Source organism: Onychomys torridus, chromosome 22, assembly GCF_903995425.1.
Source record: "Onychomys torridus chromosome 22, mOncTor1.1, whole genome shotgun sequence".
Taxonomy (NCBI): Eukaryota; Metazoa; Chordata; class Mammalia; order Rodentia; family Cricetidae; genus Onychomys; species Onychomys torridus.
The window spans coordinates 27,889,983-27,908,086 of NC_050464.1; the positions used below are offsets into that span (position 1 = coordinate 27,889,983).

Below are 18,104 nucleotides of genomic sequence, written 5' to 3' on the forward strand. Positions count from 1 at the left end.
GCCTGGCCAGGAAGCTGCTTGCTTGGGATTTGGGTGGATGGGGTAAGCTGTATATGGAGCTGGCCATGGTCCTCTGAAGTTTCAGATCTTACCACTGTTGCTCTTGGCTTGGCCCTGTCACAAGCCACAGGGCACGAGCCCTGTGGGGCAGCGGAGCCCATGTGTCCAGTCTCCTCTTTGGTTCCTGTTGACTCGAAGTCGGCCACCTTCACCAGTTTTTCCCACCCTGTGGAGCTGCACTCAGCAGCCAGGTTGCTGGGGATGGTGTGTTTTAGATGTTGGCTGGTGGTGCTGCTGGCCCAGGATGGTAATGCCTTTGCCCAGCAGATCACACTGCTTCACTGTGACCCTGAGCTTGGTTCTGGTAATTAATACTGTCTGGAAGGCTCTGCATGTAGTTGCTTCTGATTTTTGATGGTATGTTATCATTAAGTCACTTAACAAACACTAAGCTGCCTGATACCTTTTTTGGTTTTTGGAGACAGGGAGGGTTTCTCTGTGTAGTTTTGGTGCTTGACCTGGATCTTGCTCTGTCGACCAGGCTGGCCTTGAACTCACAGAGATTCGCCTGGCTCTGCCTCCTGAGACTGGTACCTGATAATCTTATGAGAAGACTGGGCAGCAGACAGGACCCCAGAAGGGACATGGCCAGGCTGTGAGCCTGCCCTCACTGTGATCTGGTCCAGTGGAGTCTGAAAGCGTACTTGTGGAAGGCAGGGTTCTCCTGCAGCCTCTGCTGGAACAGACGCAAGGCAGAAAATGGGGACACCTGTGGCCCAGCTGCTTGCCTACACAGCTTCCTGGTGGCATTTGGATGGCATGGCTATGGTCTGGTTCAGTGTCCTAGTGTCACAGTGAGAGCCAGGGACAGAAAGACAGATGGCCTTTAGTTGTTTTATTGTTTAGTGCCTCGGTTTCCCCTACCTGTAGAAGATGGCTGCAGGGTGGGCACCCCACCTTTGCTGGGGGAGGGGTCTACAGAAGGCTCTGGGGGGTCCTCCTTGGGACTGACATCATACTCTAGCAGGAGGGATGGCAGAGTCTTTTGGTCTGCAAGGACCTGAATGTTTCCTCGCTGGTCTCCCTGAGGCTGTGGGTCTCTTCATAACCTCAGTGGTCACAGGCTTTTGCACTGTGTTAATCTGCTATAGTCTTGAAGTTGACTGGAGGCCTCTTGTTGACTGTGTCACTGTGGGTACCCGCCAAGACGCCCGTTCAAGTCCCAAGGTAGTCTTTGTCTGGGGCTGCTTTCTTTGGGTCGTATAGCTTCCTCCTGGGCTCATGTGTGCCCACTTTCTGTCATGCTGTGGTGATGTCTGCGCCCTAGGCTCCCTGCTTGGTGTGGTTGTGTTTGAACTGTTGGGCTGGTCTTCTTGAGTGGCTCCTGAGATGGTGATGGCGCAGTGAGGCTAAGGCTGATGCACACCTGCTGGAGGTCTTGTCCCCTTGTCCCCTCCTCTTGGCCACTCCCTGGCCTCATCTTTTCGTCTTTCAGACCTTTCTTGTTCCCATTCTGGCTCCACATTTGGCCCAGCTACAGACTGTCTACATAGCTCAGGCATCTTGTGTGGTGTCTTTGGGGCACACATTGTTGGCCTGACTCCTGGGTGTTGGGACCAGGGGAGGGAAGTAGAAGCCATTTGAGACCCTGAGACTTTTCCAAACACGATGGTTCACAACCTGTGGGTCACAACCCCTGGGTATGTCAAATGGTCCTTTCAAAGGGGGCGCCTAAGACCATTGGAAAACATTGAGATTAGTAACAGTAGTGAAGTCACAGTTAGGAAGAGGCAATGAAAATCATTTTATGTTGGGGGTCACCACAACATGAAGAACTGTATTAAAGGGTCCCGGCATTAGGAAGGTTTAGAACTACTGTTCTAACACCCCCCCCCCCCTCCCGGTGCTGCTGCCAAGAGCCCCACAGCTACAGAGCTAGCCTGCACTGAGAAGATGCACAGCCCACACCCAGAGGAGGTCGGGCTTGAGGTGAATCACCCAAGCCAGCAAGTCACGGCCAGTGCTGACGCCTGCCCGAGCATCCGGCCATCTCCTTTGGCCAAACTCTGTGTACGTTTGGCTCTGCCTTTTTCTGGGCCTGTCACCAAGATGACCCGGGCCCCGAGCCTCAGACCCTGTTTCCTTTAGTTGAGATCGGAAGGACGGGAGCACTTTCCTCTGGCCATCTGGCCCTGCAAGACTGGAGGATGTCAGGGCCGACTGGGAGGAAATGGTTAATGGAGGGGACGTGGCTGGTCCCCCTGCCAGCAGTAAGGGAGAGGGCTTCTCAAAAGCTATAAAAAGGCCTTGCAGTGTTGAGCCCCAGTGGCTGGAAGCCCGCCAGGGTTACCATGGCGATGAGGAATTAGTCCCGACTGCCAAGGCTGCTAGCAGCTCGGTTCTTTTGGCTCTGGAACAAGAGTGGACTTATGTAATTCCGTGTTTATAGGCCTGGGTGGCGGACGCAGAGCCGGGCCTGTGTCTTGGTGGCGGCCCACAGTGGGTCACACCACTCCACAGGGTATCCCTGACACGCCTGCAGTGCTCTGATTTTTTTTTTTGGGGGGGGCACATTAGGACAGAAGCCTAGGGGCCTGGCAAGCTGCTGGTCCCTACCAGGGCCTCCCCAGCCGGAGTGGGAGCCCAAGTCTCGCGGGAAGGGGTGCGGCCACCGTGTGTGGCCGCCCCTTGCCCGCTTGGTCTGGAGGGAGGATGGCCCTGTCGCTGGCCAAGAGCTGGCCCCTAGACACCCATGGGTACAGGACATGCTGACCTGGACTGGCATGCCGCCGGCCTTCCCTTGCTGCATGGGAGAGTTCCTGCAAGTTGTGTGGCGCCTACTCAGACTGTCGCTGGCCATGCACTGGTAAGAGAAGTTGCCTGGCTCCGGGGTGCCCGCATCCTTAGACCTAGGGATGGTACCACAGACCAGAAGGCTGTGATTTGCAGTATGTGGGCAGGCGGTACTGCCCTGGGGCAACTGGGGGTGCTTGCAAAGTACCCCAGACCTGTTTGGGATATGGTGGTACTGCTTCCTATGGGCCCGTCAGCCAGCTGGGAGCATGAGGAGGCCCCTGGCAGGGTGGACAAGTGTCTCTGGGCCCTGTACGTGGGACAGTAGGTTATCTTATCGGGAGAAGTTGTGGATGTCCGGAAGAGGCACTGGGTGCTGGCTGGTGGCCCTGGGAGGGGATGTGTGATACAGGCAGTGTGCCTCCTTCCGGAGCCTGCCTTGAGCACGCCCACCCAGTGTGCACGGGATAGTTGGACAGTGCAGGTTGGGATGTGGGGCAAGGGTGTTCTTGATGACTGTGGACTGCATGGGACCAGGGCCTGGGGACCTGGGGGCTTGGGATAGGGGGAGCCAGGTGCAGGCAGTGTGGGCCCAGCCTGCCTCCCCACTGAAGTGGAGTTTGGCTCAGCGCCCTGTCTGGTTTGAAATGAGGGCCACCGGCCCAGGCTTGCCCAGGGCCTTGGCAGCAAGAGAGGGGTAAACATTGGAAAGTTGGAAAGGTTTCCTGAGCTCACAGCAGCCTGCGGCAGCAAGCCCAGGGTGGGGGGAGAGACTTCTCCAGGCCTTGGTACTAGGGCTGATAGAGTCAGCGTCCGGGGACCCCCAAGCTCAGGCTGGTGTGGGGGCTCCAGAAGGTATGTCTCAAAATTTGCCTCTGACCCTGGTTGTCATTCAGTCCCTTTTCCTATTGTGTGGCCTTCAGGGTGCCTGCCATCTTACTTCAAAGACCCGCTTCCCTGAGTGCAGAATGAAGTGATGGGGGCCCCATGATGTGGGGGTAAAGGAAGGAGGAATAGCACCTTTAGGGTAGGCTCTGGGCCAGGACTCAAGTTAGATGCCTCTGACAAGCCACTTCCTGTTTTAGAGACTTAGTTTTTCCATCTGGCAAGTGGGCCCTTACCAAGTCACATGATTTAAAGGACCTGAGGACATGGGTCTTTGGTTCAGGGTGGGTTTGCAGTCAGTACTAGGCGTGGTTGGTGGTGAGGATGTTGATAACAGTGGCCTCACCTGAACGGAGGGTGGTGTGTGCCATCTTGAAGTAACACTGTTAAGTAACGGGATCAGACTGAGTGAGGTTGGAGATGTAGCCTTGGAGGACATGTGGCCTTGGCCAAGCCCCGGAACTCCCCAGCCTACAGGTGTGCCTTGAGGGAACAATGGAAGCCCCCCATGGGGCAGCCGTCCTGGGTCGTGTTCAGGGGAAGACCTTTAAGCATTCTTCCCATGCTCCCCTCGCTCTACGGAGACTCGGACACTGGGACGGGGCAGACCTCCATCTGACCTCCACTTTTTCCCCTTGAGCCTGGGTTCTTGACACTGCCCAGTGTGGCCTGGGGGTTGGGCCCGGGTGGGAGAACCAGTGTTCTGCTGAGGGTGGTAATGGTTCTGTGTTCGTAAGTGACAACGGATACCACCGATGCTGGCTCAGGGCCTCTGTTGTCTGGCAAGCAGCAGTCAGTTGGGGGTTCCTCTCTTGTCTCGGCCACTGTGCCAGCTGCCATTTGTCCTGGGCCTCCTCAGGTCTTCAGGAAGGGCCCCTGAAGTGGGGCCTGTTCACGCTCCTATTACTCTGTGTCTGCTTGGAGGATGCTACTGAGCGGAGGCGCCTCTTTTCTGTCATGTGGGGAGTAGTGAGTGATGATGTCCCAGTTCCTGAGAAGCCTGCGTAGAAGCCCAGAGCAAGGTTGGCTATGGGATGGAGAGGCTGTGTCAGCCGGTGGCCACTGAGCCTGCAGTTAAAAAGAGTACCCACTTGTGCACGTACATACTCGAATGCATACTTGCTTGCTTATATGCATACATCCTCATGTTCTCAGCAAGTATTTGAAGGTGTGACTGGGGCTGGTTGGCTCAGTGTCCTTTCCCTGGTTCTGACCTTGATAAATTGAACTCTGGTGATACAAGCACATGCTATTGGGGTATCTCCAGGAAAGGCACATGAGATTGTGGCTTGCAGTGGCTTCTCTGAGTACAGCTTGCAAGTCTCCATGTGCCTTGAAGTAAATGATGGAAGGACCGTGGCTCCCAGGACCGTGGCTCCCAGGACCAGGCTCCTTGTTTGTGCCCTGATCTGCCTTTCAAGCTGGGTGATTTGACTCAGCCCTCAGCTCTGATTTCCTCTTCCGTAGGATGGGGTGAGAGGTCAGCACTGCAGGCTTATGTGACCATTAGGTCATAGTCACCTGAATGGAGCGCTTGTTAATAGGATTTTATTAAGCTGGGCGTTGGTGGCGCACACCTATAATCCCAGCACTTGGCAGCCAGAGGCAGGAGGATCTCTGTGAGTTCAAGGCCTGCCTGGTCTACAGAGTGAGTTCCAGGACAGCCAAGGCTACACAGAGAAACCCCATCTCTTGAAAAACAACAACAACAAAGTTTTTATTATATCATTTTTGGAAGCTTTGGTCCTCTATTTCCACTAGGGCCGTCCTGGAGATAGAACTCCGGTGGTTAGCGCCTTCCGTCATCATTGGTGGGATTGCCTGGCTTGCCTGTCCGGCCAGTGGTGTGATCAATCTTGTTCTCTGTGGTTGGCCTCATCACCATGGCTTGCTTGTTCTGTCGTTGGCATAGTCTGTATGGTTCGTCTGCTTTATTGTTGGTGTGATCACCATAGTTTGCCTGGTCTGTTGTTGGCGTGGTCTCCGTGGTTCGCCTGCTCTTTCCTTGGTGTGGTCTCCATAGTTCATCTGCTCTATCACTGGCATGGTCTCCGTGGTTCTGCTCTGTCATTGGCGTGGTCCCCGTGGTTCTGCTCTATCACTGGCATGGCCTCCGTGGTTCTGCTCTGTCATTGGCGTGGTCTCCATTGTTTTTCCTGCTCTATCACTGGCGTGGCCTCCGTGGTTCTGCTCTGTCATTGGTGTGGTCCCTGTCTGTGGTTCTGCTCAGTTGTTGGCGTGGTCTTTGGTTTGCCAGCCCCATCATTGCCATAGTCTTTGTGGTTCTCCTGCTCTGTCATTGGCGTGGTCTCCGTGGTTCGCGTGGTCTCCGTGGTTCTCCTGCTCTGTCACTGGCGTGGTCTTTGGTTCTCCTGCTCTGTCACTGGCGTGGTCTTTGGTTCTCCTGCTCTGTCACTGGTGTGGTCTCCATGGTTCTCCTGCTCTGTCATTGGTGTGGTCTCTGTGGTTCTCCTGCTCAGTTGTTGGCGTGGTCTTTGGTTTGCCAGCCTTGTTGTTGGCATAGTGTCTGTGGTTCTGCTCTGTTATTGGCATAGTCTCTGGTTCTCCAGCCCCATCATTGGCATAGTCTCTGTGGTTCTCCTGCTCTGTCATTGGCGTGGTCTCTCTCTGTGGTTCGTCTGCTCTGTAGGCATGGTTGGCCTTAGATGTGAGAGAGAACTGTTTCTCAAGAGCTGTTGGTTCTAGGTGGAAACTCCTTCAGGGCTTGGGCAGAGCCCCACACATGGCCACCCCCTTAAAGTGGGCAGACTGCTGAGCTTGATCCTTCCATACCTGGGTGGTTCTGTCTTAGTCAGGGTTTCTAGTGCTGTAATAAATCACCATGACCAGATGCAACTTGGGGAGGAAAGGGTTGATTGGCTCACCTATCCCCAAGTCCTAATCCACCAAGGGAGGCTGAGGTAGGAACCCATGGAACCCACGGAAGCAGAGGCTGTGAAGGAACACTGCTTACTGGTTTGCTCTAGGTGGCTCACTCAGTCTGCTTTCATAAACAACTCAGGATCACCTGCCCAGGGATGGCACCGCCCACAGTGGGCTGGGCCCTCCCACGCCCCACAGACTTGTCTACAGGTCAGTTTGATAGGGACATTTTCTCAATTGAGGTTCCCTCTTCCCAGATGACCCTAGCTTGTGTCAAGTTGACAAAATGTGCCTGAGAATTGCACAGGTTTCTCAATACCCTGCAGGGCTGGGCCGGGGATCCAGGGCTAAGCTCTGGGGAGTTTCCGCCATCATCGTCCATATCTCTAATGTCAGTGTGACCAAATGCCTGGTGAGAAGTAGGTCAGGGAAGGCAGGGCTTGTTTTGGCTCACAGGTTAATGGGTCCAGTCCTTCATGGTGGAGGAGCTGAGACAGCTGGTCACATTGTATCCACAGTCAGAAAGGAAGTAGTGCCTAACTAGAAAAGCTCAGGGCCCGCCCACCCCTAGTGACCCACTTCCTCCAGCTGGGTTCCATGGCCTAAAAGCACCAGTGCCAGAGGACCAAATGTTCAGATACAAGGAACACTTTACACTCAAACCCTGGCAGCCATCGTGTTGGGTGGTACAGGCTTGTTTCTGGGCAAAGATGGTAGCTTAGGGTCCTCTGTTTGCTTGGGCAGAGCCTGGAGAGGCAGGGAAGGATGGAGAGCACTCCCGAGGATGTGGGCTGTTGTTGCTTGGAGACCTCAGCCATAGTCCTGTGGCAGGACCTTTAAACCTGGGCATCTCCTGAGATGCTCTGCCGCGTCTGCTCCAGCAGTCCCTGGGGAGGCTGTCTCCGTGTCTTCTGCATTTGACCAGTCCTGTGCCTTTGTTCCCAGCTGGGTCTTCTTGGCTCCATTCTATCTTAACTCCTTGAGGCCCTCTGAGCTGGGACTTTTTAGCTGCAGCTTGCTCTACTCAGTTCTGGAAGCTGTCAGTCCACTACCAAGTACTAACCGGTGGGGGTCAGGTCGGGTGCCATCCCGGGCAGGGCAGGTCTGTTCCGGCTGCAGACTCTCTTGGAGGAGGGGTTCAGGCAGCTGCCCATGGGCGGCTTCTGTTGCAAGGACACTGGTCCTTCCCATGACCTCATCACCTCCCAAACTCTCCACCCTCCTGATGCCGTCACTTGGCTTCTAGATGTCAGTGTAGGAGTTTGTGTGTGGTGGTGGGGTCACATATATTCAGGCTGGGCTCTGACAGTTCCCTCAGCTGTGCCCACAGTACCCGCAGAAAACCTCTTGGGAATTAGCTGACTTGACATCCGGGGGCAGTACCCCAGGCCTGTCCATAGACTTGAGGGGGTCAGCTTGGAGTGGTGTGTGTGTGTGTGTGTGTGTGTGTGATGTATGTGTATGTATGTATTGTGTGTGTATGTATGTTCCTTGTCTAGAGACAGGATCCTCCATCCTGAGACTCAGTGGCTGGGCCTGATGGACCCGTGGCACTCCAGGAAGCTGTAACATGCTCTGTATCTGCTGGATGCCAGGTCCTGAGAGAAGTCATGGAAGTGTGTTTTTGGGATCATCTTTGCTTGAGGTGTGGGCTGTTTTGCCTTGGAGGGGGTGGGGACGCGAGCATTTGCACATCTCAGTTGAGCCCAGAATCACTCTGCGATGTAAGGCTCAGAGAAGGTAAGTAACTCCCCCAAAGACACACAGCTAGCACAAAGCGTGGAGGAGATGAATGGTATTTTGTGTCTGTCTGCCTTCAGGGCGATACATAGTGCTTAGGGGATTATCCTGTTTCCTCCCCATTAGGCCCTGTTCTTATCCTTGGCTCAGGGTAGGCCCTGAGCAGCCCTGGGAGGCCCGCTTCCCAGGCTGAGCTCTCTCCTTGGCACAGACACTGCCCAGGCTACCCACCCGCCCTGTTCTGGAAGACTGGGGGTGGGTTCTCCTGCCACTCTGAGCCAGGCATGCAGAAGATCCGCCCCTGTCTCCTGTTGTGTTTGACAAGGCGCCCTTTGTCCCCTGGTCCAGCCTCCCCCAGGCTCCCAGAGCAGTTCCTCCACCTGTGATGTCATGGCAGGCCCTTTCAGCCAGGGCCCAGGCAATGGGCAGCGTGGGGGTCGGCAGGCTAGGAACAACTGACGTGTGGGTTACATGACTGGGCTATGCTGAACCTTTCAAGGGTTCAAGGTTAGGGTTAATGTGTGTGTGTGTGTGTGTGTGTGTGTGTGTGTGTGTGTGTGTATGTATGTGTGTGTCTGTATGTGTGTGTGTGTGTATATATGTTTGTGTGTTTATGTGTATGTGTGTATATATGTTTGTGTGTGTGTCTGTATGTGTGTGTGTGTGTTTGCATGTGTGTATCTGTGTGTCTGTGTCAGTGTGTGTGTGTGTGTGTGTGTATCCGTGTGTCTGTGTCAGTGTGTGTGTGTACCAGTCCCAGCCAGGTCCTTGGCTTTGTGTTTCCTCTCCTCTCCCCAAGCCGCCTCCAGCCTCTTGGCCGTGAGTGGATGAGTCATCTAGCTGGCCTCTCCCAAGAGCCTTGGGCGTGAGACTCTGGCTTCTTGCCAGCCAGAGGGGCCACTGGGCCATGACCATGCGCCTCGGTGTCCCTGCATGTGCCTTCATGCTCTGGCCTCCCTGGCTCCACGGCAACTCTCCAGGGCCTAGCTGTGGGCTCGAGGGAGCTTGCTTAGGAGTGAGCCTTGGACGAGATTGATCTAATGCAACAGAGCCAACAGGACCCCAAGGATCTGCTCAAGTCTGGACACCCCAAATCCTGAGACAGCATTTAGAAAACAGGGTGACTTTAGATAGGACCGTCCTGGGTGTCCTGGGTGGCCCCATCCCTGAGCAGTGCTGTCCTAAGCAGAGGAGAATCTCAGGAAGGAGGCAGGATGGGGCAACATGGCCACTATGACATCTGGACCACCTGTGGGTGGAGGAGGCTTCCAACCTGCCCTGGTGTAGGCTTACCTGGGCTTGCCCCCTGCCGGCTGTGTGACAGTGGCCACGTACCTCCCCTCTCCCCTCTCTGTACCTCCTCTCCCTTCACCTACACAACGTTGTCAGAATGGGGTCTCTGGCCAGGCGCTTAGATGACTGGCTAGGAAGACAGCAGAGCTTTGATGAGAGTTAGACGTAGGCTTGGCCACAGACATGGCAGGAGCTATTCCCATTGGTCTGTCACCATGGCGACCACTAGACCCTGGGATGGAAGCAGTGTTGCCCTGTGGAAAGAGTCTCATTCTCCACAGTGACATGGAGCTGTCCCAGGCACTCAGATGGAGAACGAAAGCAGAGAGACCTGGGAAAGAGGGAAACCTGTAGGATGTCTTGCCCGTCCCCACCAGGGGCTGGATAGTCCTGGAACTCGCTATGTGGACCATACTGGTCTTGAACTCACAGAGGACTGCCAGCCTCTGCCTCCTAGTGCTGGGATTAAAGATGTGTGCCACCACACCTGGCTGACCCCCTTTATAAATTCTAGGAAACTGAGCTCTCAGCAAGTGAGAGAAGGGTATAGTGGGGGCAGGTATATGGCCTACTCTCCAGGGTCCTTCTGGCCTGGCCGGCCTGCTTATCGGTTCTGGGCTTCTCAGTTATGGTCAAGCACAGCTTCACAGAGAGGCCGCCATGTTCCCTGCGGAACCCTCACGGAGGCTTCAGTTATATCTGCTGCCAAAGACTGACCCAAATCCTCAAGAACTGTGAGGAACAGGCACTTGTCTACACAGCCTGTGTCCCTGTTAGAGCCGCCAATGGCAAGGAGAGGCGCTGAGCACGCCCGCCTTGGCCCCAGGAGGAGAGGCTGGCGGGGTTCCTGCCCCAGACACTTGCTCTTTTGACCACTTCCTCCTCGCTCTGTTCTGCATGGAAGAGGGACCTGGAGGCTGCAGATCTGAGCCCACAGAGCTGAGCAGTTGGTCTCAGGCCATCACTCTCTCGGGTCTCCTGTGGCAATGGCTGGACTCCCTGTTTCTTCCTGTTTTTAGTACAAAAGTTTCAAGTAACTAGACAGAAGTTCAGGCGCAGTTGGATCCAGGCGCTTGACGTTCTTTCTTTGGAACTCTGTACTCCTCAGCCTTGTATGGGAGGACTTGCTGCCCCTGACATGCCATGCCGGCAGAGCCACCACAGGAGCCCGATGATGTGACACCCTCCCCTGTGGTCCCAGCGTTCGGGAGGCTGGGGGCAGGAGGATCAGAAGTTCAAGGTTATCTTCATCCACATAGTGAGTTCGAGGCCTGCTTCTTGGGCTGGGGTTAATTGTAGGGTGTTGTGTGGAGGCTGCCAGGGAGATAAGGGGCAATGTGCTCAGAGGAGGCTAGGCTCACTGCCATTGACTGACTCCACGGGGTCCAGTGTAGACTGCTAACTGGCCTGACATTGAACAGCTAGTGTGTTTCTTTATGGTAAATGAGGCTTATAGATGGCTTACTGGGCAAGTGGACCAGCTACCCACCCTGTCACCAGGGTTCCTGGCCTAGTATGACCCTTCTGCCTGCTGTAGGTATTGCTCCCATGCAGGGTGCTGTCAGAGGTTTACAGAACTGGCTGTCTCAAGGCACAGGCTGGGCTGGCTTGGGCCTCTGGGCCCCCCTTGTATCTGGGCAGCAGGCTGGTCTACAGAGACCATACTGGCAGATGTCCCCGAGTTGAACTAGCTTTTGGCTTTGCCTCGAATATTTGGGCTAGTGTGTCCTGTCCGCCACTTTCCTGAGTTCCAGCCCAGCCCTGGGTCTGTGTTGTCTATAATCTCTCCTGGCTTGTGTGCTGTGGGGCCTGGGCGCTCCCACTTTGTCTCCTGTCTAGGCCCCCTTCCCAGGATCCTTGGTGAGCCTATTCTGTCCACTCTGGGATCCCCAGAATGGGCTTAGGGCCTGGAACTGCCTCTGGGGACTGTGGTTTTCTGGGTACTGCCTTTGGCTCCTGGCCACAGGGCCTCCAGACCCCTTGATGGTTGTCTGACCTCATCTGTTGATCCTCGCTGAGTTACTGGGGCCATCACTGGTGACTGTGTGTATGTGCTCCGGCTATGCTGATCCAAAGTGGGCGTCCCCTTGGCTGGGTGTCCAGGAGGCCGCAGGTCTCTCCTGGCTGGCAGAGAGGGTTGGGTAGGGAGTGCTGTGGTCAGCCCCAGGCTGGCTGGGGCAGGGGACTGCGTTGCAGGGGTCCTACTACTGGGCAGCTAGTGGCCAGCTCTTTTTGGCAACAAAAACATTGGCCCTCAGCCCCATGTGGCCGTCTACTATTCCCATCAGGCCATCAATGGTCTCTCCTGGATTCTTCCAGAAGAGAAGGGAAGGACAGACAGACTATACAGTGGCTATACAGCTGTGGCTGGGCGGCCAAATGTGCGGGTAGGTGGACAGGTGGGTGTGTGGGCTCTGGCCTTGTCTGGGTTGCAGGGTCTCATGGCTTGCACTCAAACCCGAGGTTCCGAAAGGCTCTTCCTAGCCCCTCTGAGGTCCCTTACGTACCCTGCATGACAAGCTGAGCTGATGGGTTGCAGCCCAGCAAATGTGAGACACTGCTGGACAGGCCCAGTCAGCCTCAGGTTTTGTGGGGTAAGGTGGGTTGGAGAGGGGACTTCGTGTTCATTGTGCTGGGCATGGAATCTCTGGGGGTGTATAGGGAGTTTTAAGGGGCCTCCTGGAGGAGGCATGAGTGTGCCAATGTGCGTGCGTGCGTGCGTGCGTGCTTGTCTGCCTGCGTTATGGTAATTTCCTCAGTGTTTTGAATTGTATGGTTGGGAAGTGTTGAATGCTTTCTTAGTGTGGTGCAGCTGATCCCTGGAGCCCCGATGCCGTGAATCTGCTGAGACCCCTCCCCTGTGCCCTCAACCCCTCACTTCCCTATTCTAGCTGACACTGTTTGTCTCTGGCCACCAGCTTCTCTGTCCCCTGGGCTCTGAGAACCTCTTGTGCGGAAGGGAGATGAGGGACCCAGGCCTGGCTGCCCGGCTTGTAAGGATCAGGATCTCAGGTTGTCCCTGCTGAGAGATGGGCCTATGTCCCTAGTGGTTTGGGCTGGTGACTTGTTTCCCTGCCAGTCACTGTACCAGGACCTAGAGTAAGCAGAGTGTTTTAGAACCCCTCTGCTAGTGGCATCTATACCCCAGCCCACTGTCTGATTCCCCTTCTCAGTGGGCAGAGTGGCCATGGGGATGGCCAGAGGGAGGAGAGGCCTTGGATGAAAACCTGAGGCTAACCAGAGTGGCCGAGGCATGAGGAGGAGGAGGAGGACCTGGGAGGGGTGGGCAGAACCTGGTGTGGGGACCTGAGAGCTGAGTGCTCGAGGGTCACCAGCTGTGGTTTAGCCGCCCTCTCCTCCTTTTAAAATTAAGTAAGGGGCTGGGGAGATGCTCCATCCAGTCAGTGAAATGCTTGCCATGTGCATTTCATCATAGAACCCACAGAGAAAAGCCAGGCATGACGGCGCCATGTGCTTATAATCCCAGCCCTGGGGAGGTAGAGACAGGCTGATGAGCCTAGCTCCTTAGGGAATTCCAAGTCCCAGGGAGAGGTCCTGCCTCAAAACACAAGGTGGTTGGCTCCTGAAGAGTGACACCCAAGTGTGACCTTTGATTTCTATGCATGTGGATGTGTGCGTGCATACACATGCACACACATGCACATACATGCATGTGTGCATAAAATTAAGTGTGAGGAAAGCTATGAGGAAGTAGTGGCTATGTCTGCCTTGGCAGGAGCTGGTGGGAAGCCACAGCCCAGGAAACATCCATGTGGCTAAGCTGGGATCAGAACCTGTGACCCACACTTGGCCAGATTTCTTCAGTGCCTAGGTGGCCAAGGTCTGGGGTTGTTGTGTGATCCTGGGCAGAGGAGAGCCTCTGTTGTTGCCTTGGTTTTCCCATCTGTGGAATGGTTCAGGTGTGCTTGGTGACAGGCTCACAGCCTTCAGCCACATTCATACACATGAACAGGGCCCGAAGTGGGGTGGGGTGGGGAGCTGCGTGGAAGCTGGAGGATTGGAGGCTTCCCCTGGGGCAGTCCCTTTCTGGAGGTAAAGACTGGCCTGTACCTCTTTATAGACAGCTCACCCGTGAAGCCTCAGCTGATTCACAGAGAGGTCTGTACCCAGCCAAGGTTGCACAGCAGCCTACAGGGCAGAGTTGGTCTCTGGCCTTGTTCCAGCCATTTGGGACAGTAGTTTATGTGGTTCTGTTGGAAGGGGTGTGCTCTAGGATTGGTGGGTCTTGTTGGCGTCATTACTACTCGGCGACTGAGAGATGGTGGCTTAGCCTTCAGTCTCCATTGCTTTGACCCTGTGCTTGATCCCATCTGGGGCTGGGGTCGGGGAGGGTGACCCTGTGTGGTGGGGAGATGATGTGGGGCACCCAATGTCTATGTTTGGTCAGGAGACTCAGAACCCCCCCCCCCCCCCCCCCTTAGAAGGCGTCACTGGAGGTCACATCCTCAACTGACAATGTGACATGCCTGGTGGCCTCTGGCTCCCACAGAAACATGGGAGCATGGAGGCAGATCTGTCAGGTGGGGTTGGCGGCCATTGTGGCTACGTCCCATAAGGCTCTCAGTGTCTGGAAACTGGGCTATACCATGTTCTACTGGGGTTCCCCGCCAAGGGAACCTGGCGGCTTGGGTTCTGAAGCCTGTACAGAGACTCTGGTCCCCATGGTGGATGCGAACTCTGCCCTCTAACTGCCACACACATTCTAATTCTGGGGAGCCCCTGTCACCTCCTGGCCTTCTGCTCTAAGTTTGGTGTCACTATCTGTTCCCAGGAAGCTGCAGGCTAGTGCCACACACAGCGCGTCCCACGACTTGTCACCCCAGCCTCTCTCTGCTGTCCACCTGTTCCCCATTATTCTACCTCCCCATGTCTGAGCCTGGCCACTGGTTGTGTCCCCAAGTGCCCCAAACCTGCCTGCAGTCCCAGAAGGAGGTTGCTGCCATGGGCTGGGGACACAGTTGGGCCCTTACTTCCCTGGGATTGGCCTACCCGTGCTGGGCACAGTTCTTTTCTGAGCACCCGTTAGGCCAGCCAGCCCTATGAGGACAAGGAAGTGGGCAAGGGATATGGACACACATGTCACTGAAGGTGTGTGATGCACAGTCATGGCCTTAGGGGATGTCCCTGCTGGAAGCTGTAACTGTAGTGGCACACACTCCGGGTTCAGCCCGTCCCTGCTCTTGTAGGGTGACATTGTTGGTTCCACAGAAGCTGCTCTGTTGGGACTGCCTTACTGAGAGCCTGCTGCCTTCCAGGCTCCTCCCTTGGTGCTGCCTGGACCCTGCTGTCCCCGGGCTGCAGCCACTCCTCCGTGAGGTGTGTGGAGATGCCCCTTCCCTGCTGCAAGCTTGTCAGGCTTCTTTCTGTCTGCCTCCTACCCGATGGCTGTGCCATCTGCTTGCTTCCCTTCCCAGTGGCTGCCGCCCCATCCCACAGTCTGTCTCTAGCTGGGACGTGTATAGTGGCTCGCCAGCTGTGCCACCCATGGCAAAACACTCCGACACTGTCCTGTCCCTCTGCCACTGTCTGGGGCTCCCCGTCGCTCCTGGCACAGAATCCATTCACGTCTACCATGGTCCGTGGGGCCTTGAGTAACCTCCTCCCATCTAATAAAGTGACATTCTCAGACTTCCAACATCTAGCCTCACCTCTGGGCTCCTGCTGTGGTGATGCTCTCCACTTGGACCCTCCCCGTCTCCTCCTCCTCAGGAGTGATTCAAAGCCTGTGTGTTGGGCCTCCCTCCTGAACCCGGGTACCCACCCTTTTCCCTTCTGACCATGCTGCGCCCCTTGTGGACGTTTGTGTGACTTGGTCACATACTGTATTTAGTCTTAATCAGTGTGACATCCCTGGAGACGTCTAGTGTGGTCTGTTTGGCTAAGTAGTACCCGCATTGAACGGGCAGGCCAAGCTGGTGGGTGTTTCTACCTTGTGATTGTTGGGAATGGGGCCATTCTGAACATTCGTGTGTCTGCCTGACCCTTGGCCACTTCTTCGGGTGCCTAGGAGTGGGATTGCAGGTCCTCAGTAATTCTGTATTTCAAGTTTTGAGGGTCTGCCAAATTGTTTTCCTAGTTCGTGTTTGTTTTCCAAGCCGGCTACAAACAAGGCTGAGTGTAGACGAGGTGAATTGTGGGTTAGATAAACTCATGGGGTGGGGTCACTAGAGTGGCTGCGGGGCTTCCCTACACATGGGGGACACTGGAGAGGGGCTGGCAGGGTGACCTTGGGCGATGCAGCTCTTGTGAGTCTTGGGTGGAAGCCAGCCAAGCCAGGCTGAGGCGTGCGTTTCCCAGAGGTGGCCTCGAGAGCATCCTCTCTGCCTCCCGTGCCTATGAGCTCTGTGCCTACATTTCCACAGGCCAAGAGAATAGACACTGTGGGTCATTTCTATCTCCCTGCCTTCCTGTGTATCCCCAGATCAAATATTGGTGGTTTTTATTTTCTCGAGACAGGGTTTCTCTGTGTAGTTTTGGTGCCTGTCCTGGATCTCTCTCTGTAGACCAGGCTGGCCTTGAACTCACAGAGATCCGCCTGGCTGTGCCTCCCAAGTGCTGGATTAAAGGCGTGTGCCACCACTGCCCAGCCTCAAATAGTGGTTTTGAGACCATCCACAGTGTGTCTGGCATTAGACCACGTGACACAGGACAGTCAGCCCTCAGGGTCGGGTAGCACGGTAGCCAGGCAGCATCTTGACAGGCACAGGACAGCCGCCATGTTGGCTCCTGCTCTTCTGTTTGTAAGTGTCATGGGACATGTCTCATTCTGGTGGAAGGTAGTCTGTGTGAGCCAGCATTCTTGGTAGCAAGTAACAGATAGCCAGGGCCATCAGAGTAAAGCCACAGCTGCTCAGGGACCGCTCTCCACTGGGTCCTCAGGTTGAGTGACTTGCTTATCCCTCAGCCCATCACTGCCCTCCTTCCCACCAGTCTGATCGGCCATGCCTGGGTCACATGACCCTTCTAGGCATCAGGGCTGGAATGTGAAGTTCTTACTGGCAGGTTGGGTAGGGGGTGGAACATAGTCGGGACCTCCTGATTGGGGAGGGGGGCAGGGAGAGAACGGGGTGCTATGGCTTCTTGGATCTGCAGTTTTCTCCTTCCTTCCTTCCTTTTTTCCTTCCTTCCTTCCTTCCTTCCTTCCTTCCTTCCTTCCTTCCTTCCTTCCTTCCTTCCTTCCTTCCTTCCTTCCTTTACATGAGACCATTCACTGGCTGACGTAGGCCATCTGCTGCTCGGAGGGCAGTTGTGAGTTAGCTCAAGAGGAAGGGTTAGGATGAAATTTTATGGGGAGCTGGCGGCCTGGTCAGTCTCCTCGGCCTGTGAACAGGAAGAGAGTTTTGCATGAGGGGCTGGTAGAGAAAGGGAAGAATCATCGGGGGGAGGGAGAGGCTCTCTGACTTCCTGCTGGCCTCCTTGGCTCTTGGACCCTCTAGGTTCCTATCCTGGGCTACTCTCATAGCCATATATATATTTGGTTTTTGAGACAGGGTTTCTCTGTGTGGCTTTGTGCCTTTCCTGGAACTCACTTGGTAGCCCAGGTTGGCCTCGAACTCACAGAGATCTGCCTGCCTCTGCCTCCCGAGTGCTGGGATTAAAGGCGTGCACCACCACCACCACCACCCGGCATAGCCTTTTATATTAACCATGGGGGCTCGTGCCTAGAAGGTGGCATTTATGCACCCTGGACCTGTTTGGTGCCCTTTTGTCCAGGATGCCTGTGTCTGGTCCTGGATGTTCCTGGTGTGACCCTCAGCATGCAGTTCCCTGACTCCTAGTGGCACCAGGCTAACCATATATGTATGACCTGTCCACATCACACGGCAGTCTCTGGCTGAGGATGACAGAGCAGCCGAGCAGCCTTGTTCTGCCTGGGTCACCCTGTGACCCATAGTGGGTCATTGGCGTGTTCTGCTCTGCTAGCACACAATCCAGGGACAGGCCGGGCAGCTGGGAGCTGGGGTTGCCAGGGGCTTTTGGAGAACTTTGCCCTGGAGTCCTGGAAAGTCCCAGAGTGAGCTGGCTGGCCAAGGTGGTGTGGGAGCCGTCGGATGGGTATGCTGTCCACAACTGAGGCTCCTAAGCTTGCTGGCTGGGGCGCTGGCTAGTGGGGCCCTGGCTTGTGGAAGGTAGGCAAGCTGTTGTGATTTTCGCTGTCAGGGGAAGGAGGCTCAGGACTAGGCCTCCGTGGTTATGGACCAGGTGCTCCAGGCTCAGTTTGTTTTCTTTCTCCACAGGCACCTGTGACGAGGTCGCCTGCCGTCAGATGACCGAGACCAGCCCTTAATCCTAGCTGCGGTCAGAGCGTAGTGAGCTTCAGAACCTACCCGGACCTCACCACCATGTCAGGATCGACACAACCTGTGGCACAGACGTGGCGGGCTGCTGAGCCCCGCTATCCGCCCCACGGCATCTCCTACCCGGTGCAGATCGCCCGGCCCCACACGGTAAGGGGCACGTGCGCCCAGTACCACCCCTGTTACACTCAG

General features: G+C 55.6%; 1 protein-coding gene across 11 annotated transcripts in view; it reads left to right on the forward strand.

Moving 5' to 3' along the window:
* Positions 1 to 18,104, forward strand: part of Ncor2 (nuclear receptor corepressor 2) — a 159,049-nt gene that overhangs the window by 33,884 nt on the left and 107,061 nt on the right. For all 11 annotated transcript variants that reach the window (XM_036172164.1, XM_036172165.1, XM_036172160.1 and 8 more), the window contains exon 2: positions 17,853 to 18,062. In XM_036172164.1, the coding sequence (XP_036028057.1) occupies positions 17,958 to 18,062 (105 nt within the window). In that variant the 5' untranslated portion in view covers positions 17,853 to 17,957. The remainder of the gene's footprint in view (positions 1 to 17,852; positions 18,063 to 18,104) is intronic.